Consider the following 27,520-nt stretch of genomic DNA (forward strand, 5'->3'; position numbering starts at 1 on the left):
CATCTGAGTCGTTTTTCCACCGGGTATTTGCCAAGCCGAGCCAGAACCAAACCGTGATATGCAAGCCCGACATCTGCATCTACCTCGGGGACCTAGCAGGGCCAAGTGTCCGGGGTCAACCGATTCCAACGCTGCTATGAGACCGTCAAGTCAGCAACACTGAGAGATCGTCGCTCCCACGTCATCTACGCGCGTCTCGACTCGCCCCGTTGGGTGTGATGTCAGCGGCACGGCTCGGCTCGACTCGACTCGGCTCGGCTTCTGCGGTGAAAAAAAAAAACCACACCTGGCTCTGCCTCCCGAGCCGCACCGAACCCGGGCTGGTTGAGCACGGCACGGCCCCGGCACGACTCGGTAGTGCGGTGACATCAGAGGTACTTAATTCGGCAGACACATTACACAGTGCGAGCCGCAGCAATGACGCGGACGACGATGAGCTTGATGCGTATGACCTTAAGATTTTTTTTTTAAACGCATGCCATTAGCATCGCTCCAGATTCTCACGGCCCAGTGTTTACAAGAGGGGAGGGCATTTTCCCATTAGTGTCACCTCTTAGGGTGTGTTGTCAAGAAGGAGGCTGGCTCTGTGTTGTATACGACATAGGTTGACATCCATCGGACCACCTAGTGGAGGGGGGGGGCTACAATATGATGCTGCTTCATTTGCTCAACGAAAATCTGCTTACCCATGGAAACGCATACGCAAGCATAAACGTAGAAATAATAATGCTGAATATACACCCAGGAGAGCATCACCGAGTCTCAATATTCCTTTACGAGAATCGTCGAATTCCACTGATGAACGTTTGGCTTGCTGGAGGAAGCCAGACAACGTCGTACTTGGAAAAGACTCGTGCGTATTAGGAAGTAACATGCACAGATGGAGTCAAGAATCCACTGCTGTACTATAATATATTGGCAATCTCTGCAGCCTTCCACCCAAGCTATGCTGAGTCTCAAGACTCGTTTTCATGAGGGTCCTCCATTGGGATGTTTGCCCATTGCCATTGTTATGTACAGAGACTCCTCTACTTACGAACATCCGACTTACGTGTCTCAGACGCGTAATAGTGGTGGAAGTGTTGAGGGTGGTATTAAGAAGAACCAGTGGCATCTACAGGAGATTATAAAAGTTTTAGTATTTAGTGCACGTGCCGTACATCTTTGGAATCAACAGGCGTCAAGTTGGACTTACGAACAAATCGACTTACGAACAGGCCTCTGGAAACTAACTCGTTCGTAAGTAGAGGATTCCCTGTATAAAAAAAAACATACACTGCATATGTACTGTATACTGTATAGGGCATTAGCATTACGTGTAAACACGCATCATTCAGGCGCGCTTGACTCTGCTGATGAGAACAATGAATGTCAAAATCGGTCCAGAGTTTGATTGGATCGTGTCAATGCTGCAAGGCCAAACGGCCGACGACACGCTGTGCATAAGACACGGTTTTGCACATCTAAAGGAGATATTACTTTATTATTGAGTTACTTATCCAATGATTTGGCCGAATAATCCAATGCAAGGGCCATCATGAGGCTTACTGTACAGAAATATCATTATATTGAATGTGCAGTACGGTACACGTGGCCACACCAATTATATTGCATTGCGTATAGCGTACAAGATATGTGTTCACACAAACACATGCAGTCCTGATTTCAAGCTTTCGTGACTGCAGGGATTCATATTCTTGGTTCTTTATTTTATTGTTTCCCTTCTACGTGACTTTACCGAAAGAACCAAGAATATACGTGCAGTCCTGTAACAAGGCACACAACCCTACACGTATAATTACACACAAATACTTAAAACACGTCAGCAGAAATGCAATTATCAGCACATTGGCACTGAGGATTGTTCATTGCTTGCCCAGATTATTAGCAGCGGGCGAACAAACTTAAAAAACACATAATACTCCAAATAATAATAATTAAACAGCCTACTGTAATTGGAAGAAAAAAACCTAACAGGTTTAATGCACGTGTGCAGTACTGTACAGTATACACACATAGGTATATATACATATATACGAAATCTCGGCTTATGCGTAAGCGATTCAATGAAACCGCACGTTGGCACTCAGAGAACGCACCACGTTTATTTAAGGAGCACATCGTCAAAATGACAGAGGCGTCCTTGTTGCACAGCAGAACAATGGGGATGATGATGATGCTGACGACGTTCAGGTTGTCTATTGTTGATGCTGTGCGTGCATCCACCAGTAGTACTGTCGTGGTGTGGGCCTACAAGGCCCCAATATGTTCGGCTTCTAAGGCTGCTGCTAACGTCTGCAATGCACGTAGACAGTATGTAATATAATGGACTGTTAGGATTGCCATAGTAAACGCTTTGGGGTTCATATTACCAACGTTGTGTATTCAAAATGCGCTGTTATTCATCTGCGTGTGCACGTGCTCAATGGGGGGGGGTATCGCTGTCGGATGTACGCAATATTGTAATTATACACCAGGATATATCTCTCGACTTTGATTACAGAGCAATAGATCAGGCGTGCTCAGTGGGCTCCGATCTTGAAACAATGGGGACACAGGTATAATGAGTCCCGTGTAAAATACAGTGCGACGTTCGTCCGCATGAATAATTCCCTGTTGGTAAGTGCAGTGGCACGAGTGAAATTCGTGTCGTTAACGTAATTGCAGACAGTGCAATATAAGGCAATGGCATTCATCATGGCAATGTCACAAATTACAATGATGTTTCCTTACACGGGAAAGCTTGAGTCTCAAGGGAGGGGAGGGGGGGTCCTTGTTATACAAATCGAGATGTTTGGCCGATTAATTATCACGTCGAAGGAAACTGGAGGGTCGGCGGCGTCGGCAGCGGGGGGGGGGTGTTAGGCTCAAAACTCCGCACAGATGCATTCAAGAATCCACTGTGGGCAGCACCACCTCCTGGCCCTCTCGCAGCCACAGGATGAATCGACGTTGGCGTTGGGCAGAGCGGAGGCGCGCGGCGCCTGCCAAGATCGCGTCGCCCGCGCCGCACAGATGGATTGCAACGACCCATGCCCGGAGCGCCATCTCCTGGGCCACCCTCGCGGTACAAGTGGCGAGGTTGAGCGACCGTGAGTGGTGATGAGACAAGGAGGAGGTGGTGGGTTGGGGGGGGGCAACTGGTGGAAGCTACCTGCCAAACATGCGTCTCTCACTCTCACACACACACATACAGACTACGGACGAAGAAGACAACAACTCACGTACCGAGCACGAAGTATGGCAGTTCGGTGTTCTCCAGGTCGTCCGCGATGGCCAGTTCTCCGGGGAGGTCGTGCCTGATGGACAACAGCAGCTTGGACTCGGCGGCAGACGAGGACGAGCTCGAGGAGAGGCCGTGGAAGGCCACTTCGCTCTCACGCAGGACCGGCAGCGTGGACACGGTCACCGTGTGTGTCCTACAGCCGGAGTGCGCCACGGACGCAGATGACAACGCGGGGAGGAGGAGGAGGATGATGATGATGAGCGCGTGCGATGACGACGATGATGATGATGGAGCAGCTGCCGATGATGTGAACACGAATGGGAACGGCACGGGCAGGAGCCGCGGCTTTGCGGCCATCATAGCTGCTGCCCCAGCCGTGCTAGATGAGACGGCGGCAGCAGCAGCAGCAGCGATGAAGGGGAGAGGGAGGAGGAATAGTGCGCACGGAGCCGAGGTGATGGAGGCGGCGGGGGTGGGGGGTGAGCAGAGGAGGAGGAGGGTGTTGGGGGGTGTTGTTCTGCTATAGAGGGGAGAGAGAGAGAGAGGAGAGCGCACACACGCAGGGGGGGGGGGCAAGGGAGAGAGAGGAGAGCGCACACACACACATATAGAGAGAGGCAAAGGAGGAGAGCACACACACACACAGAGAGAGGCAAGGGAGAGCACACACACATATAGAGAGAGGCAAGGGAGGAAAGCGCACACACAGAGAGGCAAAGGAGGAGAGCACACACACATATAGAGAGAGGCAAGGGAGGAGAGCGCACACACACACACAGAGAGGCAAAGGAGGAGAGCACACACACATATAGAGAGACGCAAGGGAGGAGAGCACACACACATATAGAGAGACGCAAGGGAGGACAGCACACACACACATAGAGAGAGGGAAGGGAGGGGAAAGAGAGAGGGAGAGAGGGAGTGGGGAATGAGGGAGCGCTCTTAAAGCGACGCTTCCTCGCCTCTCCCAGTCGCTTGCAGTGGCGCAGGGCGTAGGTACGGCAGTGATTGCAAGTCGGCGAGAAGGGGCACGAGGCTGGAGGACGAACGCGGACTGGCAAGGGGATTGCTTTTTTGTGTTTTGGAGGAGGAGGGGGTGACGTGTAGAAGATGTCTTACGACGATGCATAGTTGGGAGTGGTGGTATTATTGTATTTCTTTGAAATAATTGTATTTTTGTAGGTTTGTTCTAGGCAGGTACATGTCGCAAAGCCGGCGTAATTGGTGGACTAATTAATTACCCCGTCAGTAGTATCTGCGTGCTCCTCCTCCCCATCACCACCACCCCATCCCCAGCACCACCACCCCATCCTCGGTCCTTTATCCCCACACCCCACTCCAACACCTTCACGCTCTCTCGCTCGCTCTCTCGCTCTCTCTCTCCCCGTGCGTCCTCCTCCCCCCGTCTGCCAGAGAGACTGCACATTTCATCGCAACGTGCACACCGCGGCGGACCATCGAGCCAAGTGAGGGCTTCCTCGTAGGTGGCGGCCGCCGCTACGTTGTGTGACCCCCCCCCCCCCCCCCACGAAGATTTGAGATAAAGAGACAACAGGAGAGAGAGAGGAGACGGGGGTCTGGGGGTGGAGGGATAGAAGCCAACGTAATCTACACGCCGAGTCGATGCCCCATATCTCGGGGGACCCGGGAGCGACACCGGTCGAGTCTTGGCTACAAGCGGCGGAGGAGGAGGTGGACGTCGAAGAAGAAAAGGAAGCACCACGCGTGGGCTCTTTGACCAAACGACGGAGCTTTCGTCCGGAGAGGGGAAGCCGCGAAACGTCAGACTTCATGTGCGGGAGTTAATTATTTGCCAGCGGGCGCGTTTTTGCTGGGTTGGTGTTGGGTGGTGTTGGAGGAGGAGGGGTAGGAGGAGGAGGAGGAGCGGCACAGATTTGTGTGGCCGTGCTGCCCGCAAGCGTTTTCTCTCGAGGACACCTCTAACCCGCCGAGGAGTCGGAAGAGGACCCTCGGCTTGCGCCTTCTCGCTCGCCCAGTCACCTCCGCCACACCTCCCCTCGCTCGACACTCTCTCGCCCGGCCCCCCCTGCCCTCTCTCTCTCTCGACGGCTTCTCGATCCGTTTGAATCCTTCACAATAACGCCGAACGGCTGCCTCCACAATCCGCCACGAGACAGAGGAGGAGGAGGAGAGGGAGAATGCGCCCCGAGTGAAATACGCGGACAAGCGAGAAGCGGAGAAAGGACCGCGAACGGAACGCAATAAAGTAAGTGGCAGGCGCTGAGATTTTCCACGCGTGCAAATTTTCGGGGAAGGGAAATGTTTGGGGAGCCGAGGGCTTGGGAGGACAAGCTTGGTGTTTGGTTACCTTTTATTAAACTCCACGCGTAAATTATTTTTTGTTAAATGTATTCATTCATTCCATTGGGGGTGGTTATGTTGCCCACGATAATGTTGTCGGATTTAACCCAACGTTGCCAATCGTGCGTTTGACCCATCCCCTCCACGCAATCAACTGCCCCGAGCGCAGGAACCGAACGGGATGTGGCAGGGAGCACACCGCGTGGCGTTGAATGTTGCGAAAAACCTTCGCAACCGCGGTGCTAGTAGTGTGGGGGGCTAGTTTATCGTGCCCCCCCCCCCACCTCGCAATAGAGACACGTGCACTCGCGTCTTAGCAGTGACGCCCTCGGTTTAATTGGGCCATGCGCCCAGGTATGCGTCGTATTCAGGCAGTGATCGCAGGCAGGGCATGTAAGTAGGTATACCTACACGTGTGTGTGTGTGTATGTAGCACGCATAAGATGCTGGGCTGAGTTGCGCGGGTAGTGAGCGCTCTGATCGACTGATTCATGGTGAACAATGTGGATCTGGTGGTATACGAGACGGGACAGTCTGTGGTGAAGGTGCATGCCTTGTTGCGGAGCGTAAACTTCTGCACGGGGGAGACAAAGGCGGACGGGCGTGGTGCTAACCACACCAAACCCCCGTCCCCTCGTGCCCCGCACTTGCTTTAATGTGGTTCTCTCTCAGCACTTGCCCCTAACAGTCTGTGAAGGCTGTACGGGGGGATCTGTGTGTGTGTCTGTGTGCGCGTGCGTGTGTGCGCGTGTGTGTGCGTGCGTGTTGGGGAGCGGTAGTGTAGCGGTTAGCGCGCTGCGCTATGAACCCAACGACCCGAGTTCGATTCCCGCTCACGGCCAACACCAGTGACGATTATCTGAACCGTTCCCGGGCCTCCCCTAGGTCGACTCAGCCTCAAATGAGTACCTGGTGCGATGTGTAAACATCGTCACTAGGGAGACAAAGGCGGCCGGGCGTGGTGTTGGCCACCCACCCCCTCCTGTCCCGTCCCGGCCTTCATAGGTGCTCGCTAACAGCACTTGCCCCTACAGTCTGTTACAGGCTAAATGGGGGATCTTTGTGTGTGTGTGCACCGCTGAGAGCCGCCTATCGAAATCACGACGATCCGGTGCCACAAGATATGACAGTGGTCCGTGCCACTGCAGGGAGATCAGAGAGGTGTTGGGGGGAGGTTACGTTGTGTGGGTAAGTGAGTGTGGGTGGCGAGCGACAGAGCCATGTGTAGTACAGCCTATGTTCACACACCAGCGTTTGGTAACCTTCGTGTGTCATATCATGTGCTGCGCCCGGGGGACGCGTAAGAAGGATGAAGGTTCGTGGATTCATTTTTTTTGTGCGAGAGGCTGCGGCTTTTGTTAACGCGTTTCGCCACCCCTTCGCCTTCCCATCCCAAAGTCGCTAATTCGCATACTCATTACCTTCACACAGATACGCACCACACCACCATCGCCTAACAAACCCTTCCCGTGCATGCGCAACGTCGCCCCATCGCTCCATCCGTCCGTTGCCCCCCAAACCCCCCCCCAGAGCCGATGACACCCCTCCACATGGGTGACCGCTTTCAGGTTTTGTATTCACGCAATGATAGGAACGTCGTGGGCGCGCGGATAGGCGCTCACTATAACGCCGCGAATAATAAACACATCGTGAACGGAAAGCCAACATACACATCGGCCGGACCTTATACGCACAGATACGCGCGTTAAATTGCATTCACTTTGGCCTTTAAGGCGTGGGGCAAACGTGATTTTTTTATTTTCACATTCATCCCCACCAGACAGAAACCCTTCTCATTGTGTGTACGTATCTATTGGTTTGTACTTGTACAGCCCCTTTCTCTATCCACTGCTAGATGAAGGACACCCCTTCCCACGACGTTACGTGTCTTGGGAGTTATTGAACCACGCTAGTGTTGGTCAAGGATGTGGTGGGTCCATGACCCGGTTCAGATACCACTCACCAATGACTGATGTTACCCGTGCCAGGGGAATTGAACCGGGATCAGCGGGTTTGATAGCGCACTGCGCTAACCACTGCGCCACCACGCCACCCCCTGAACTGCTTGTATTGTGTTATTTATGGTACGACCCGGCTACCTACCACCACCACCATCCCCCAAATCGGCCACTTCCCCACGACTGTTCACCTCCATATCACGCCCTCGCTCTGCCTTCCCGCGCCTCTCTACCTGATGGACCCTTTCGCTATCTCGTGATCGCTGATAACAATTGACTGCTTACAGAACCTTACCACCTTATGGCCGTTGCCTTCCCCCGTGCATTCCGAAGGCATGTTTTTTTTTACAGCCCTATGCGGTACTTTGGTTATTAGAGGTTATCCAGGGGTTTAATTGCAGCCGGAGTTTCTGCGATGCGTCCCTTTGTTCGGCGAGGGTTGGTGGTAGAGATTTGGGACGGCACCACGGCAGTGGGTCGGTGAATCTACCTGTGTGTAGTCATTGGTTCGTGTTATCCCCCTGGTATGCGTGGGGTTTTCTCCGTGTTACTCGGATTTCCTCTCACGCGGCCAACACAGACGCTCATCCATGTAATTGACCAAACCATCCCAATGTAGGAGCAGGACCCTCCTGAAAAAAAACCAAGTCATAAGACCCAGTGAGTCTTATGAATTATGTTACATTTGGCGGTGATATTTAAACATGTCAGCATGTACAATGAGGTGATATTCATGTCTGCGGAGAATGATTGTTTTTCTTAGTCATGTTGAAATGCCTAATTAACGCAACCCATTAATTGGTGACAACGTGCTCTCTACTCTCTCAATGGCATAATACAGATGAATAACAGGTAGACTAATGTCCTAAACCCCCTTTTCCCAATCCACTGCTGGATGAAGGCCTCTCCCCACGCTTGTCGCTAGCGGTAGTTGCTTCATCTTATTTCACCACAGTGGTGAGTGCGGGTTGGGTGAAACGGATGGGGGGCGGGTGAGAGCCAAGGGCCACTGATGTTAGCCGCCGTGGCGAATTGAAAGCAACCAGGTTCATAGCGCAGTGCGCTTACCACTGCGTGACCGCTCCTCTCTGTGTATGCATGTATGTATGTATGCCACGCGTATCCTATATATAAAGCGTTGGGGCAGGGTGTTGTGCTGTTCGCGAGCACCTACCAAGGCGATTACGGCACACGACGGAGTCGCCTTTGTCTCTCGGTGCTGATGGTTGCAGTGTAGACCGTACCGGGCACAGTAATCGTTTTAGGCTGAGTCAACCTAGGGGTGGTTCAGAACCTCTTCCGATATCACGCACCATGCACGCAGCCGGGTCCGTAGCGCAGTACGCAAACCATTGCGCCACCGCTCCTCAGATTAAAGACGGAACAAAGATCCTACTCGCGCCGTATAAATTGTTAGGGCAAATTCTACTAACGAGCGCCTATTAATGCCAGCAATGAACACGACGGTGTGGTGTGTGACTAGCACCACGCACGGCTATCTTTGTCTCCACACTGCCTCGGACACCTCAGTTCGACACCAAACCACGGCTTACATCAGCGGCGAATATGTGAACCGGTCCTGGGCCTCCTCTAGGTCGACTCCGCCTTGACGAAACACGCGGACACTTACACACGGACCTCTCTGTCGGCCACGGTGATCGCCTGGCGGAGAAGGCTCAGCACGTTTCGTAGTTGGTGCGGCACATCTAATTTAATTATTTAGTAAATCACGTACTGTGTATGCGCACACCACAGTGCTCATCCACCAAGCAAGTTGGAGCCGTGTTTGCAGTTCGACACCCGATAGCTGCCGGTCTATTTACAGCCCGATAGGCAATTCACTGTGGGCTCTTTGATAACACTTTAAACCACATTGATCAGTCGGGTCTGACAGTCCTTTATAAATACTGTATAACCCTTGCGTGAAGCCGCTCCCCCACCCTTGCCCCCCCCCTCCTCTCCCCCCGCCACATCGTATCGGTCGTGGAGGGGTGTTGTTCTTTGACCATACTTCACCACTAAATTGCATTGGGGAGGAGGTGGTTGCTGTTGGCCAGTACCGCTTTAGATATCGATCGCCACCGATGTGAGTAGCCCGTTGTCGAGAATTATACTGGAAGCTCGGATGCGCTCACCAAATACGCCACCGCCTCCGCGAATGATCGCTTTTCATACATCTCCCATACAATATGCGCACGCACGTGCACACGCGTTGCCTTCTGCCAAGTGTAAGTGAAACGCCGTGGGGGGGTGCTCGCGTGGACAGCGCTCACCGCCACGCGGTGCGCCGCCTCTCGTTGACGTGAAGAGACGACAAGGAACTCTGCACGAGGCATCTCGCTTGGAGCAGGCGGCAAGGCGTTGTTGTTGTTGTTTGGAGGGGTGGCGCAGTGGTTCGCGCGCACCGCGCTGTGAAAACCCAGCGAGCCGAGTTCAATTCCCAGCCACGGCTAACATCAGTTCGCCGATGTTGACTCTCAACCCACTGATCAAGTTACCACCCACCACCCCCCCCCCCCTCCACCACATCTTTCACCGATCCATATAGACCAGCGTGGTGAAGTATGCTCGAACAAGCAGCACGACCGACGCAGCGTGAAGGAGGCCTTCACGCGGCGTTGGATTGACGAAGGGGTTGTGAATTATTAATTTTATATTTCTGCATGCGATTATTTGCACCGTCGGTAATAATTGCTGGGTTTCACAATCGCGTGAGCACGCCGGGGACGAGACACCTCCAAGTGTCAGAGACCAAGGGCACAGAGACGCAGATATTGAGCGAGGACCACGTCGATAGGAAATTAGATTTGTCACGAAAGGTTAAGACGCGCATCTTCATCAGCAGCAGCCATGGTCAATCCACTGCTGGATGGAGATCTTCCCAAGCCGTCGCCGCCGCCGCTTCTCACAATTATAGTGGACGTCTGTAGGAAAAGAGCTTCATGGCTCATCGGATTTCTCCACTATGAATGCATATTCTGATTGATTCTTCTGATTATTGTGATGTAACAATTCACCCAGCGATCCGATTCCTTCTCTCCACTTCTCCCGTGGCTGTCCTCCATTAACGCGTTCCCCATTCCCTTGAGATGCGATGCATACAACAGTAGAGTTACGGTACTGGTCATTGCTCTCCATGAACTGCAGCGTCACACTCGGGGACGATTGCACAGCGCCATGCGCCTAACGCTGTTTGCTGCTTGTTGCAAGAGCTTGGCGGTTTCGAATCCAGGGACCGCTCCGATGATATATTACTGCCGTGGTGTATCTTACCTATAGTCTGCTTCAGTTCGGACACTGCCTACTTCCCAAAAGTTAGGCCATTACGTGCCAGCGTCCATGGATCTAAACTTGCCAAATTCGTAAATTTAACACACGCAACTCGATACGTTGTGGGCTTTTGCGACCAATATCACCCACAATACAGTTTTTTTGGGGGGTTAAATCGCGCAAATATGTAAATGTGTCGTTAAACCCGCCAACACCGACACAGCCAACAGAACGTGGTCAATTCGTTACTAGTACAGCAACACCGGTGCGTTGGAAAGCAAATCCACAACATTTACAACCTGAGTACGACGTTTCGCCAGGAATTACAACGAGCATCATCAGACGGACAGCCAAGTTTGTAGAGAAATCCGCCTTCTGATTCGTTCCTTAAATAGAGCCGTATACGTGATGACGTCGCTTGTGAGGCCATCACGTGCAAAGGGGGGATGGGGGGGGAATTCAGGAATGCATATAAATAACAACTCGATACATTCGCCAAAAGATGTGGCATGGAGAAGGACCATTTCTTGAAATGTCACCCATTTACAGTGAGGGAAAAAAGTATTTGATCCCCTGCTGATTTTGTACGTTTGCCCACTGACAAAGAAATTATCAGTCTATAATTTTAATGGTAGGTTTATTTGAACAGTGAGAGACAGAATCACAACAAAATCCAGAAAAACGCATGTCAAAAATGTTATAAATTGATTTGCATTTTAATGAGGGAAATAAGTATTTGACCCCCTCTCAATCAGATCGATTTCTGGCTCCCAGGTGTCTATTATACAGGTAACGAGCTGAGATTAGGAGCACACTCTTAAAGGGAGTGCTCCTTATCTCAGCGTGTTACCTGTATAAGAGACACCTGTCCACAGAAGCAATCAATCAATCAGATTCCAAACTCTCCACCATGGCCAAGACCAAAGAGCTCTCCAAGGATGTCAGGGACAAGATTGTAGACCTACACAAGGCTGTAATGGGCTACAAAACCATTGCCAAGCAGCTTGGTGAGAAGGTGACAAGAGTTGGTGCGATTATTCGCAGATGGAAGAAACACAAAATAACTGTCAATCTCCCTCGGCCTGGGGCTCCATGCAAGATCTCACCTCGTGGAGTTGCAATGCTCATGAGAACGGTGAGGAATCAGCCCAGAACTACACGGGAGGATCTTTCAAGGATATAAAGGCAGCTGGGACCATAGTCACCAGGAAAACAATTGGTAACACACTATGCTGTGAAGGACTGAAATCCTGCAGCGCCCGCAAGGTCCCCCTGCTCAAGAAAGCACATATACATGCCCGTCTGAAGTTTGGCAATGAACATCTGAATGATTCAGAGGACAATTGGGTGAAAGTGTTGTAGTCAGATGAGACCAAAATGGAGCTCTTTGGCATCAACTCAACTCGCCGTGTTTGGAGAAGGAGGAATGCTGCCTATGACCCCAAGAACACCATCCCCACCGTCAAACATGGAGGTGGAAACATTATGCTTTGGGGATGTTTTTCTGCTAAGGGGACAGGACAACTTCACCGCATCAAAGGGACGATGGACGGGGCCATGTACCGTCAAATCTTGGGTGAGAACCTCCTTCCCTCAGCCAGGGCATTGAAAATGGGTCGTGGATGGGTATTCCAGCATGACAATGACCCAAAACACACGGCCAAGGCAATAAAGGAGTGACTCAAGAAGAAGCACATTCAGGTCCTGGAGTGGCCTAGCCAGTCTCCAGACCTTAATCCCATAGAAAATCTGTGGAGGGAGCTGATGGTTCGAGTTGCCAAACGTCAGCCTCGAAGGCTTAATGACTTGGAGAAGATATGCAAAGAGGAGTGGGACAAAATCCCTCCTGAAATGTGTGCAAACCTGGTGGCCAACTAAAAGAAACGTCTGACCTCTGTGATTGCCAACAAGGGTTTTACCACCAAGTACTAAGTCATGTTTTGCAGAGGGGTCAAATACTTATTTCCCTCGTTAAAATGCAAATCAATTTATAACATTTTCGACATGCGTTTTTCTGGATGTTTTTGTTGTTATTCTGTCTCTCACTGTTCAAATAAACCTACCATTAAAATTATAGACTGATCATTTCTTTGTCAGTGGGCAAACGTACAAAATCAGCAGGTGATCAAATATTTTTTTTCCCTCACTGCATATATATTTTGTTTAAGGCCGTGTTATAAGCTAATTGGGTTGAACCTGCTGTGCTGCTTAGATGGGATACAGCCATGAATAGCAAAGTTGTCGTAGGATTCTGCTGCTGCGATGCTACGAGCTGCCCAGCAGGGGGCAGTGCAACACAATGCATTGTTGTACTGTACTATGCTCCGATGGCTATGCTCCCCTGGCTTTCACCAACACGCACTGACGCACATGCGTGGCTTGGAGGTGCTCATCCAGCAGTAGACTGACGTAAAATGGGGCTTTCATGAATCAATTTATACAAAGCAGACTTTACACAAAGTGGACTGTGCGTTGGCCAATTGAAGCCCAGTCCACGCCCGAGCGTTTCTGCAACCGGTTGCGGGGCAGTTGCGCAATCGGGCTCCCTATTTTATCACGACGATATTGTTATTACGGTATTGCGGTAGTGGGGGGGGGGGGCACGCATGATTCCTATGCACCGTACAGCTTATTCAAAATTATTACAGTAATTTGCGGAATAATCTTTAAAAAAAAAACCCCGTAAACAATGACACCGGCACACAGTGGCCAAGCATTGCGAATGACACCACGTGGCGTTTAATGTCCTCGGTGACGCAGGTGGCGCGTAGTAATTTATTGATTTTTTTTAACGGTGAATGCACCCGCAGTGTTAATCAGGGCGGCCACTGGTTTTCGAACCACCAACGTCTGGAACGAGCGGCGAATGGGCTACCGCTAGACCGTGCGATCGCACTGACTAATAGATAAATACGACTCGGCACGTTCGTTCGTGACGTGGTCATGAAATTAAAAAAATATATATAATGCGCCGGTTCTTGTAATTGCCCGTCTTTATCGCACAAAAATGGTTCTCATTCATAGGTGCAATGAATAATTGTCACTGTCCTAACTATCGCCGTCTGTTTATTTTCTTTAATTTTGAAGGCTGCGATGTAATTGCCTTCAGTTCTTTGTCAATGGCACTGTAATGCACCACTGACAACGCAAAAGGAGGAGCAGCAGCAGAATTACCAAATCACCTGATTAATACACACTCTACAGACTCGGGTAGCGAGAGAGGGAGAGAGACAGACAGACCCTGCTCTTCAAAGATGCGCTCAGCAAGTGTGGTTTGCTCAAATGACGGCTCAGGTGTGGAACCGATTTAAACGCCGAGCTGCTTGCTATGCCACATTTCATGGCCATCACCTAAGGGAGTTGTTTGGGCTGCCGCTAGGCGCTCGCTGATCACTTCACGTTAATCCTCTTCTAAGACCGCCACCCCCTCCCCCCGGCATTCCAAAGTCACGCACTGGGGTCATCGTTCCATCGGGTTTTACAGCCAGCGTGTGGCTTAGGTCCCCTTGGGCTATCCGTGCCACACGTGTCAGTGTTCTCGTCTGCTTCACAGCCCCGAGTTGTACTTTGTTAACCACGTCAGCGTCTTCGGATTGCTCCGAGCACACCCACACACCCACACACACATCGACACACCCACACACCCGCACACCCACCCACCCGCACACGCACCCACACACCGACACACCCACACACCCGCACATCCACCCACACACCGACACACACACCGACACACCCACACACCCACACACGCACACACACACCGACACCCACACACCGACACACCCACACACCCGCACATCCACCCACACACCGACACACCTACACACCCACCCACACCGACACACCCACCCACACACCCGCACACCCACCCGCACACCCACACACCGACACACCTACACACCCTCTTACACACCGACACACCCACACACCCACCCGCACACACACCCACCCACACACCGACACATCCGCACATCCACCCACCCACACCGACACACCCACACACCCGCACACCCATCCACCCACACACCCGCACACCCTTCCACCCACACACCCGCACACCCACCCACACCTCGACACACCGACACACCCGCACACCCACCCACCCACACCTCGACACACCCACACACCCACCCACCCACACCGACACACCCACACACCGACACACCCAACGCAGGCAAATCTCTAAACATTCTTAAAACGGTTTCTCGTGTTTTTCTTTAACCAGGTGTATAGTGCAGACTCAAACGATTGTTCACTCCACCTCTCTGACCTCTCGATGTGCTATGAAGAAGACCCGTCGCCCGAAACGTTGCTTATTCTATACCTCTTTTACTCTGAAGGCCGGAATGTTTTTGACTCATGCATGAGACAGTGGTGTGAGGCTACTGCTGGACTATGACCGGCCACCTTTTTCTCCCCAGTGCCGATATTTATGCACCGTCTTCGGCACTCGTTTGAGCTTGAGTCGATCTAGGAGAGGATCAGGACGGGTTCAGATAATTAACACTGATGTTGGCCTTGGCCGGGATCGAACTCAGGTGGCCGAGTTCTTCGCGCAGTGCAACAACTGCTACACCACTGCTCCACCGACGTACGCGCACACACACACATGCAACAACAACAACATTCATTAATCCCAAGGTGACGGTAATGTCACCGTGGGGCTTGTGCCAGGCTCGGTGCACCTTGAGGCCACGTGAAGTATTGAAAGACCACCGGCAGGAGGTCAAGGGACAGAACCAGGTGTTACGCATTGACTGAGATGACTGGACTGGCAGATGCACCACCTGTGCTGTCCACTGTGCCAAACTGCAGCGTTTTAGCCGCCCGGCGCTCGTCGTTGTGAGCGTCGCTCCTCCCCACTCCGTCGACGTTGGAGGGCGACTGCCTCCAAGTGTCGAGCAGGCGTCCTTCACAAGCCTCCTCCACCACAGGCAGAGATCTTGATACCAATCACCGGAAAGTCGAATCAACTCTACATCCTGCTGTGCGACAATAGCCCATTCCCCGTCTTAGACCCTTCCTGGACCGTTTAGCCCCCCTCTATCTGGGCACAGAGAAGACGTCAGTGTGTATGTGCACGTGTGTTTGCGACGCTCACAACAACGAGCGGAGCGCCGGGTGGCTAATGCACAGCAAGTTGGCACAGTCGGGGGCACAGGTGATGCATCAGCCAGTCGTCTCGGTCATCTCAGTCAGTCGACCCGTGGCACCTGGGTCTGCCCCGTGACCTCCTGCCAGCGGGCGTTCGACACTTCACGTGGCCTCAAGGTGCACATGGCCTGGCACAAGCGTCGTGGTGACGTCACCGCCACTTAGTGGCGAATAGCGGTTGTTGTTGTGTAGCACTTGCCCGGGTATTTTTGTGTGGTCAAACCACTTCACCCCTTCAACGCCCCACAAGTGATGGGGTGGTTGTGGAGAGGGGACACGTTCGCATACCTGGGCAGTGTGCTTATGGTGCTTACGACTAGTTCCAAGTTAGGGCAGCAGAAATCAGTTGAGTGGTATTATCTTTTCATCGGCTGAGTAACGCTGTGTGGAAGCTACCTGGCCTATCGCTCCATAGGAAGCTGTGGGTCTTCTTGGCCTCGAGCTTCGTATGTAGCTCTTAGCGAGCAGCACCAATGAAGGCCGGCATGGCGCATGACACACAACAAGGTAAAGATAACGATCCATTGTATGGCCTTAGGGGACTGTCGATGCAAGTGCTGTTCGCGAGCACTCACGAAGGCCGGCGCGGCACACGAGGGTGCGGGTGGCCAGCCAGCAGCTCGACACACGTACACTTTTACATACACACAACAACAACCGCCATTCGCCACTAAGTGGCGGTGACGTCACCACGACGCTTGTGCCAGGCTATGGGCACCCTGAGGCCACGTGAAGTGTCGAACGCCCGCTGGCAGGAGGTCACGGGGCAGACCCAGCAGGTGCCACGGGTCGACTGACTGAGATGCCCCACTCTCACACACACACACACAAGCCCTTCCACACTCCAATACCCTGGCAACCCGATTTCACCCGTGCCCCCTGCTCATTGCCATGGCTTTCACCCTAAATCCTGCGTCCATCCTCAAGCCGCCTCGGTCTCGCCACCGCGACTGTGCGCAGCAGCACACGTGGAGGACTTTCAATCGCAGCTCCTCGACTGCAAATAATCAACTGGTCGCAATTGAGGGGCCCTCTATTCCCCAACGTGTCGGGTTTAGGGTGCAGAGAACCATCAGGTTCGGGGTGTAGCCTCAGCCGTCAGTCTGTCGCCCCTCTACCTCTCACCGATTCATCAGGGGTGTCACGGTAGGCTTTACTAAGTGCTCTTTTCCACGCTTTACATCGCCCGTTTGACCTTATAACGAATATCTGAGCACGCAATTTATAACCTAAATCATTAACATCCCCCCCCCTCCCCCCCCCACATACATACACCATTCACTCACCAACCAAATCCTTATTCCCAACCACCCATTAAATTCCGAGGCTTTGGTTCACTTAAGGATCACCTTGATACCTTCAAAATGTCAATTTGACCCACTCACAATTTACATGTTGGCTCAGCGGTTCGTGCGAGCGGCTCGCTCTCGGAAGGTTGTGAGTTCGAACCTTGCTTGGTGGGTTGACTCGGCCCATCATCCCTGCGGGGTGGATAAAATAAGCACCACTTGGTGGGGTAAGTCAACAGTGGTTGTTTTGTGGAGAGATTCACCCTCGCCATAGGTGTGTGGAATGTCCACGACTGGCTCAGGTCTACCGACGGGAGATGAGCACCGCCTCCTGCTCATTTGAGCATGAAATTAATTTTGACGTTTTAAAAAATTGCCAAATGAGGTGCCGGTGTAGAATCCTCACGCTTGCGATGTGTTTTAATAAGCCAAATGCTGACAGACTCGCTTTTAGATTCAGTGGGCGGGAGCGAGTGTTATCACCAAGAAGCTGTGAATTTGGGTACAATCGTGATGGCGTTAATGTGTCTATAATAGAAGGACATTTTAATTAAGCCGCTGCAAACCTATTTCACATGTGCAGTATGCTATACTGTAGAGTACTACTGTACAGTCGGCATCATATAACGTGTGCAAGACTGGTTCAGAAATCACTGATGTTAGCCCTGGCTGGGAATCAAACTCGGGTTGCCACACTCATAGTGCACTGCGCGCTAACCCTTACACCTACACCGCCCCTGTTTTGCTATTGTCGTACGCAACACTTTACTCTTCAGACACAGTCTATAGATGTGTATAACACTTTAGTACTGTCGGAATATAACACATTCCTGCGGAGGGAGCTGGTAGGAACGTTGGGTTGCTCGGTCAATGGCCAGGGTCAACGGCGGCACCACGTGGTGTATTCCGCAAATATGCCCGACTGTGAGGGCGGGCACAAGCCGGCGTGAGTAGGTTAGACGTTGAGTTTTATAAGGGCACCACGGGGTGACCAGCCCCTCCCCACCCAGCCCCACCCCTCCCACCCCCCACCCAGCCCCACCCTCCCCACCCAGCCCCCTCCCCACCCTCCCCACCCAGCCCCTCCCCACCTTCCCCTCCCGACCCAGCCCCTCCCTCCCCACCCAGCCCCTCCCCACCCTCCCCTCTCCACCCAGCCCCACCCCTCCCATTTTGGATGCACGACGGACGGATGGACACAATAATCCCCTGTGGGCTAGTGTAACCAGGAGGTTCCTACCAGTACAATGCACAATGGAAGTTAAATATCCCAACCCAGAGCCCTTCTGAAAAGTAGACTTAAGTCGCAGTGAGACTTTCCTATATTAGTCAATGGCATTAACACTATCGCTACCATTATTGTCGTTATCATATACACTTTATACACTACAGCTGTTATCTGCGTCACGGTATTTGTGGAGTTAATGTGCAGGTGCTGGTTGGAGCATCACATCTCGTGGGGAGGCCTTCATCCCAACAGTGGATTGAACGTGGGTGAAGATGATGATGATTATTTGTGCAGTAGCACACTGCGTGATGAACCCGGCGAGATAAGTTTAACTCCGGGACGTGGCTAACATCAGTTTAGAGTGATGTATGAATTGTATCATTGGTGACCCCTTTCCTAAACCACACCTAACTAGCTCGGTGTCGTACGGTCGGATAACCCCCATGGCCAGCACGGCATTGGGCGGGCCGCGATCCAGTCGATTAGCAAAAAGGGCTGCCAAGTTTCATGTTACATTTAATATTTCATGTACATTCAATTAGACTTCCGTGTTATACTGTAATCATAACTCATCGAACTAGACTTCGCGCGAGCACATGCCACGTAATTTGTGCGGATGTCTACAGCATGGCTGTTCGTGGCTGCGCCGTACGGCTCTCTCGGGCGCAGCACAAGTCCTGAATTTGAACAATTGCCTGAAAAGAATGCTCCCGGCACTTGGAGCGAAACGTCGGACGCCTGCTGTCGGCACGATCCGAAAACCCGTGGGCGAGCCGGCGTCGGGAGCGCAAATCGCCGTGATGGACCTCGATGGAAGTGACGGACGTTGTTCGCTCTAACCGGGCTCCGTTAGAGCGCAAGGATGGGGCCACCAGATGCAGCGGGTCTGCAACATTTCACACCGCGGTGCCACCAGGGCGATAACTAACAAGGGGGGGGGGGGGGGTGGAAAGAACGAGCGACGGCAGTAAGAAAATAATGAAACAAGTTGGTAAATACACAGGGTTACTCTGCGGGTCGTGAACTGACCCCGGTGCAATCCTGAAAGCAATTTGTCCCAAACAGAAGTTGCAGCGGTCGCAGTCAGAGGGCTGGTCTGGCTTGTCACCATGGAGTGGCGATTGGGCTGCCTGCGCACGAACACGCACACACACGCACACACACACACGTACACACACACAAAGACAAAAGATCCCCGTATAGCCATAGCAGACTGTTGAGGCAAGTGCTATTAGCGAGCACCTATGAAGGCCAGAACGGCACACTAGGGGGGTGGATGGCCAGCAACACACCCACCTTTGTCTGAGTGACTTGCACCACGCCCTGCCGTCTTTGTCTTGCCAGTGGCGATGCTTACACACCGCACCAGGAACTCATTCGAGGCTGAGTCCGACCTAAGGGATGCCCAGGACCGCTTCAGATAATCTTCACTGGCGTTGGCCGTGAGCGGGAATGGAATTCGGCTCCGCGGGTTCGTAGCGCAGCGCTAACCCGCTACACCACCGCTCCCCCACGCAACATGCACACTCGCACGCATCCGCACGCAACGCACAAACCCCGAGGCTGCAAACTGACAGGCACTTTGGACAGGGGTGTGAAGATGCCGAGAAGACGAAACTGGAGGTGGTGCATAGACCAGGGCGGGTGGGTGACCGCGCAAGACAAATATCTCCCGTATAGCCGACACGGGCTGTTGGGGTAAGTGCCGTTAGCGAACGCCTGTTAAGGCACGGCGCGACGCGCAAAGGAGGTGGTGTGGTCGGCATCATTTGTTTACCCGGTGATGATATTTCGACACCCTGCACTCGGTACACGTTCAAGACGGAGTCAACCACGGGGAGGCCGAGGAGCGGTCCAGATGCCCGCCACCGCTGTTGGGTCACGAACTCGGATTGCCGGGTTTGCAGCGCAGTGCCCTAATCACGACACCACCACTCCCCGCTGGGTCACCATATAGACAGACAAAGATCCCCCGTGTAGCCTTAGCAGACTGGAGGAGCAAGTGCTGTTAGCGGGCACAACACACTAGGGGGTGGGTGGCCAGCACCACGCCCGGCCGCCTTTGTCTTCCCAGTGGCGATGTTTACGCACCGTACCTGGTACTCGTTTGAGGCTGAGTCGACTTAGGTGAGGCCCAGGACCGGTTCAGTTAATGGTCACTGATGTTGGCCGTGAGCGGGCATCGAACCAGCGCCGCCGGGTTCGTAGCGCGGTGCGCTAACCGCTACACTTGCGCCTCCCCACTAAACACACATACACACGCAACACACGTGTGCTTTCCCAGGCTCATTGACCAATCCATCGTTGGGTCAGCTCCCCATGCAGAAGGCTGCAATATTGTTGAGTGTGGTTTCATCCACTTTTGCCGAATGTGAAAAAGGGGGTCAGAGCTGCAATACGCGAATTGCATAGCCTCGCACGCAGACATGAAGGACTTGCCCCGTGCAGGCAAAGGTCTGTCAGTTGCTTATACCGCTGAATCTCTGGGTCTGCTTATACCAAGGGAGGTTTAGGGGGACACTTTCATCCTAACCCTCTGCACGTTGAACAGGCGAATTGGAGGAAGCTGTTGTTACCCACACCTTACTCCACCACAAATGATCCACCTGTCACATTATACATAGACAGGATACATGGTATCGACGGTGCATACACGAAGGATGTATACATACAGTGAGGGAAAAAAGTATTTTATCCCCTGCTGATTTTGTACGTTTGACCACTGACAAAGAAATGATCAGTCTATAATTTTAATGGTAGGTTTATTTGAACAGTGAGAGACAGAATAACAACAAAAAAATCCAGATAAACGCATATCAAAAATGTTATAAACTGATTTGCATTTAAATGAGGGAAATAAATATTTGACCCCTCTGCAAAACATGACTTAGTACTTGGTGGCAAAACCCTTGTTGGCAATCACAGAGGTCAGACGTTTCTTGTAGTTGGCCACCAGGCTTGCACACATCTCAGGAGGGATTTTGTCACACTCCTCTTTGCAGATCTTCTCCAAGTCATTAAGGTTTCGAGGCTGACGTTTGGCAACTCGAACCTTCAGCTCCCTCCACAGATTTTCTATGGGATTAAGGTCTGGAGACTGGCTAGGCCACTCCAGGACCTTAATGTGCTTCTTCTTGAGCCACTCCTTTGTTGCCTTGGCCGTGTGTTTTGGGTCATTGTCATGCTGGAATACCCATCTACGACCCATTTTCAATGCCCTGGCTGAGGGAAGGAGGTTCTCACCCAAGATTTGACGGTACATGGCCCCGTCCATCGTCCCTTTGATGCGGTGAAGTTGTCCTGTCCCCTTATCAGAAAAACACCCCCAAAGCATAATGTTTCCACCTCTATGTTTGACGGTGGGGATGGTGTTCTTGGGGTTAAAGGCAGCATTCCTCCTCCTCCAAACACGGCGAGTTGAGTTGATGCCAAAGAGCTCCATTCTGATCTCATCTGACCACAACACTTTCACCCAGTTGTCCTCTGAATCATTCAGATGTTCATTGGCAAACTTCAGACGGGCATGTATATGTGCTTTCTTGAGCAGGGGGACCTTGCGGGCGCTGCAGGATTTCAGTCCTTCACGGCGTAGTGTGTTACCAATTGTTTTCCTGGTGACTATGGTCCCAGCTGCCTTTAGATCATTGACAAGATCCTCCCGTGTAGTTCTGGGCTGATTCCTCACCGTTCTCATGATCATTGCAACTCCACGAGGTGAGGTCTTGCATAGAGCCCCAGGCCGAGGGAGATTGACAGTTATTTTGTGTTTCTTCCATTTGCGAATAATCGCACCAACTCTTGTCACCTTCTCACCAAGCTGCTTGGCAATGGTCTTGTAGCCCATTCCAGCCTTGTGTAGGTCTACAATCTTGTCCCTGACATCCTTGGAGAGCTCTTTGGTCTTGGCCATGGTGGAGAGTTTGGAATCTGATTGATTGCTTCTTAGTGGACAGGTGTCTTTTATACAGGTAACAAGCTGAGATTAGGAGCACTTCCTTTAAGATTGTGCTCCTAATCTCAGCTCGTTACCTGTATTAAAGACACCTGGGAGCCAGAAATCTTTCTGATTGAGAGGGGGTCAAATACTTATTTCCCTCATTAAAATGCAAATCAATTTATAACATTTTTGACATGCGTTTTTCTGAAATGTTTTGTTGTTATTCTGTCTCTCACTGTTCAAATGAGCCTACCATTAAAATTATAGACTGATAATTTCTTTGTCAGTGGGAAAACATACAAAATCAGCAGGGGATCAAATACTTTTTTCCCTCACTGTACATGTCCACACACACAGCATTTTACGCAAATGTTTCAGAGGGAGCGGTAGCGCAGTGGCTAAAACAAAGTGGCTAACATCAATGGGAAGTGATATCTGCACTCCTCCTGGTGAACACTTTTCACCAACCCGCACAGACCCAGGCGGTGAAGTATGGTCAAACAACTCCAATGGCCGACACTGCGCGAAGGCCTTCGTCCAGCAGACGATTTGACGAGTGGCAGAACATTATTTTACACGCATGCATTCATATTTATCCCCTATTTATAATTAGCTGTTTGGTGTCCGATGAGGTACAACCCGTGAACATATCTAAAACCTACACGGCACAACTGCGATAACCTACGCAGTCGAATTTACAATGAGATTATTATAATTATGCACTGAACATGTATCATGTTTTTAATACAATGCAAGGATATTATTGCCTCCATTCCCAACCCCAGCATACAAAGACAAAAAAGACAAATATTCCCCCGTGTAGCCTTAACAGACCGTTGGGGCAAGTGCTGTTCGCGAGCACCTATGAAGGCCGGCAAGGCACATGCTGGGGTGGGTGGCCAGCACTATGCCCGTCCACCTTTGTCCCCAGTGGCGATGTTTATACACCACTCCAGGTGCTCACATGAGGCTGAGTCGACATAGGGGAGGCCCATGACCGGTTTAAATAATCGTTACTGCTGTTGGCCACGAGCAGGAATCAAACTCGGGTCGCCGGGTTCGTAGCGCGGCGTGCCAATCGCTCCTCCACCGATTCCCAACGCCAACAGAACTCATCCATCCTCCACCCGCACCTCCTTACAGGCCACCTCCAGTCAATCACACGCCTCTCCCCTTGGCCACCGCTGTCCCCGATCGCATAAAAACCACCCGCTCGGCCTGCTGGGATTTGATTTTTGGATATCATCCCGAAAGTAGATACGGGGCAGACCCAGTGGGATCTGCGGCTTTGCGCCCGGTGAAATTGTTGCTGCCGCTTTGCTGGTTTCCTCGAAACGCTCAAAAGCAGCATTGGAATTATTCTTAATTGCCGGGTGTATGCACCTACTTTGAACGACCGCTTGGACAGGGGGGCATGATTTATTCATTGTTACTGTCGTGCTGTGTTTTATGTTATCCAATGTGGGTTTCTTTTTTCAGGAGTTGTGGGGGGTTGGTACCCATTATTTATTTTCTAAACGCTTTATAAATTTGGCAGCCCTGCACTCGGACAAACGCGATAACAAATGGCGCAGGATGTTATTAAACGCGGGATAAATGGGGACGCTTTGTCAGATTTATGTTTTTTTATGTAACATCAGCGGTCTGTCACCGGCCTGCACCACGCTCGCAAACAGATCCTGCCGAGATGTTAACTCCCTCGCCTGGTATGCATGAGGTCGTGGGTTCGATCCCAACCCCGACGCCTGTGTATTTGGAGTTTGCGTGTTCTCCCCGTGGTTATGTGGACTTTTATCCGGGTCCTCCGGTGTTTGCCTCCACGTTTAAAATCAACGTGCATTTAGAGTATTTGGCTGCTGTAAATGTCCACATTATTTTGATTTAAAGCTCTCGTGACTGCACTGATTCATATTCTTGGTTCTTTCGGTAAAGTCACGTAGAAGGGAAACAATAAAATAATACAAATATAGAACAATAAAATTCTCACGACATTTCGACTGCAACACAAGCAATCATCATCAGGTGTGAAAACCACAACAAGCAATCATCATCAGGTGTGAAAACCACAACAAGAAAATTTTCTTGCTGTGGTTTTCACACCTGATGATGATTGCTTGTGTTGCAGTCGAAACGTCGTGAGAATTTTATTGTTATTTATTTTTATTATTTTATTGTTTTATCCTTCTACGTGGTGACTTTACCGAAAGAACCAGGAACATGTCCACGTGATGTTAAGCCACTTTCGTTGAGCTATCAGTCGTGGCCCAGGTCGCTCCTGAAAAAGAGCTACGTAGCTCAGTGGGCCTTCCCTTGTATACAATCATAAAAATATATATATAGTTTAGGAGTCACTGCTCTTTTCGGGTGGGGTGAGCCTGGCGGTCGCGACGGTGCGGGCTGGGTGGGCGGATGGGCAAAAAGGGTGGCAGGTAAAGCAGCACAGAAGGTCAATGCATACATTAAAAAGCAAATGTCACGATAACCTTAATCTCATTTTATTACGTTTTTCTCTCAAATAAAATAAGAATAAAAAGTATATATCACGACAATAAATACACAAAACTAATTATTACTGGCATTTAAAAAAAAAATGAAACTGACGGTGAATCAAAGTTGACAATTGAATATGAAGTAATTGATAAGGGCGCTGCATTTACAAACACTGACAATTAATCACGTCGGTGCAAAGAAATAGCAGCTTTGCAGGGCGATTAACCTTTTTTTCTTGACGCAACCTACACCTTGTGTCATCTGCGCGGAAAAAAAAATGTGCTTGGAAGGCAACGTGAGCTGGGGTAGGATGTGAAAATGTTAATGTTAAGAGGCGTAAGGGGTTTGTTCGCTACCTTCACGCAATATTACAGCCCTACACATTAATTATAGCCCACCAGTGTCTGCACCCAACAACGCTTCACCGTTGCTCATCAACTCTTCGCACGCGTCCGCCGTTGAACCAAGATTAGGAGTTTTGCATTTATTACTGCTACATTGCTATCTTTTGGAAATGATAGCGATGTTTGATATTCAATGAAAATATAAGTACACCGTGTGAAGGGTAAATGCATGATGCATTGCAAAAATATTTTTAATACACATTTACGTGAAAAAGATTAGAATGTATGACTAAATAATTGTCTGCTGAGAAATACCAGAAATAGTAATATCCGTTATCAGCATTCAACTTGCTTGAGTGCGCTACAGTGCTTTGGTAACATTGCACGTTTGCCCAGTTTAAAATCCGAAGCAAGATTAGTTGAGGAATTGCTTGCGACTGCAAGCAATTATTTGAAGCTTGTTTATCGAATTCCTGACCTGCACTGCCATTAGCATAGCAAGCCCAACGTGTCCCAGAATATCAAAGATGCAAACAATTCGTCAGAATGAACCTCAAAATACGAGATGGGAGTGCATGCGTGTCAATATTTGGCGTTATGCTAGCTCTGTGTGTTTTTTGCGGTTGTGCTGTTAGTGCCATCTCTAGTTCCTCTCTCCTCCTGCCATCCAGCCAGGCTCACCATTTTGTGAAGGCCGCTCAAAGGGTCCACCCTGAGAGCACAGGGCTTGTGATGACCAGCTGCGCCTCTCAATACAGTTGCCAAATTCATTGAAAGTCCGCATGCCGTCCATTGGCGAACAAACCGTACTAAACTTTTGCGAAATATATGTTTTGCTCTTCTGTCCTGCCTCCACCCCGCTCCAAATGTCTATTCGCTGCAATAGCGCTATTGGTGTCGTATCATAAGACGAACAATCTATTTGGTATTCTAGCAAAACAGTGCTGCCCCGTGTGATATTAAAAGGGCACGGAAGAGATTTTCACGAATAGGACTTCATCCGAAAGGTCCTGCAAGTGCCACTTTAATCGCGAGGGGGCGCACTTTCCCACACTCTGTTACGAGATTGGATGTATGTTTAACTTCATTCTCACCGTACGTAGCCAAATGTGTTTGTCGTATGACAGTTAAAATGCCTGTAGTGAGTCAAATGCCTTGTAAAATCTGCGGTATATGGCTGCTCAGGAGGAATTTCAGTGGAAACCCCTGCGGTGACAGATATGCAGTTCTCTGATGCGTTCTTCCATTGTACTGCATGTTTTTCAACACGATGTCCGACGTTTCGCTCCACTTGCCGAGAGGAACCTCGCAGCACGTTTACCCAAAAGTGGGACATCAGCCTGTGTTTCGAGGTGGATATGAGTTAAAATAACTACACACTATAGAAAAGAGGTCCCACAATGAAGCTACTTGGGTGAAATGAATGCACATGATTTTAAGGTACCATTCGTTTTGCAATAACAACTGAATCTTAAATTGCTACCTCATTTTAATTTAAATTATCTTTCTTTTTTAAGTGCTTTCTGGATTTCATTTCCCAATTGCATATATTTACGTTTAGAATCTGTTTTTGTTTACTCATGTATTTAGTTAGTTAGCGGCTGCTCCTGTATCGTTTTGTTAGATTGTTTGCATTTTCTTCTTGACTTCTTGGAATATCTTTCCTTGAACAACGTACGGGTGCCACGGTGGCGAGATGTTTACTCTCTCGCCTGGTATACAGGAGGTCGTGTGTTCAATTCCGCGCCTGACGCCTGTATATTTGGAGTTTGCACGTTCTTGCCGTGGTTGCGTGGATTTTTCTCCGGGTCCTCCGGTGTTTGCCTCCACATTTAAAATCAACGTGCATTCAGAGTATTTGGCTGCTGTAAATTTCCACGTGATAAGCCACCTTCGTTGAGCTATCAGCTGTGGCCAGGTCGCTTCTGAAAAAGAGCTACAGTATATACCTCCGATTAGCACGGTTTGCTACGTGCGGTGCGAAAGAAGTTCAACATACATTCATTACATTAATTTTTTTTTAGTAAAAAGTCGCCCCCACTAAAGAGGGCATCGCGATACTTTACAGTATATATTTAACGAAGGAAGTCATCCTTATATAATCAATTAACCTATGCAAATATCAAAATAAGAGGACATACTCAGTGGGCCTTACCTGGTAACAAAAAAAAAGTTAGTAATTTATAGTTTTTTTTTCAATATTAATTTCAAATTAGATCTCACCTGAAAAAGAGACTGCCAAGTCTCTTACTTTGGGGCCATAACCCTGGTGCCAAAGGTCATCTGTCTACCGTGCAGT

The 27,520-nt window shown here is 50.5% G+C and overlaps 2 protein-coding genes across 5 annotated transcripts in view; one reads left to right on the plus strand and one right to left on the minus strand.

Annotated features, from left to right (window-relative positions):
* LOC116953184 (astrotactin-2-like) overlaps window positions 1-3,697 on the minus strand; it is a 483,535-nt gene extending 479,838 nt beyond the window's left edge. The window contains exon 1 of one of the 3 annotated variants that reach the window (XM_032973126.2): window positions 3,229-3,697. In XM_032973126.2, the coding sequence (XP_032829017.2) occupies window positions 3,229-3,586 (358 nt within the window). In that variant the 5' untranslated portion in view covers window positions 3,587-3,697. The remainder of the gene's footprint in view (window positions 1-3,228) is intronic. The other 2 variants (XM_032973123.2, XM_032973125.2) reach the window with 2 other exon arrangements.
* The window catches only part of LOC116953185 (BMP/retinoic acid-inducible neural-specific protein 1-like), a 115,553-nt gene continuing 91,694 nt past the window's right edge, over window positions 3,662-27,520 (plus strand). The window contains exons 1-2 of one of the 2 annotated variants that reach the window (XM_076074841.1): window positions 3,662-3,680; window positions 4,640-5,453. The gene's annotated coding sequence lies outside the window, so the exon portion shown is untranslated. Of the gene's footprint in view, window positions 3,681-3,785; window positions 5,454-27,520 lie in introns of those variants that run through there. The other variant, XM_076074842.1, reaches the window with a different exon arrangement.

This window comes from Petromyzon marinus, chromosome 50 (assembly GCF_048934315.1).
Source record: "Petromyzon marinus isolate PM22_M1 ecotype Great Lakes invasive population chromosome 50, UKy_Petmar_22M1.pri1.0, whole genome shotgun sequence".
NCBI lineage: Eukaryota > Metazoa > Chordata > Hyperoartia > Petromyzontiformes > Petromyzontidae > Petromyzon > Petromyzon marinus.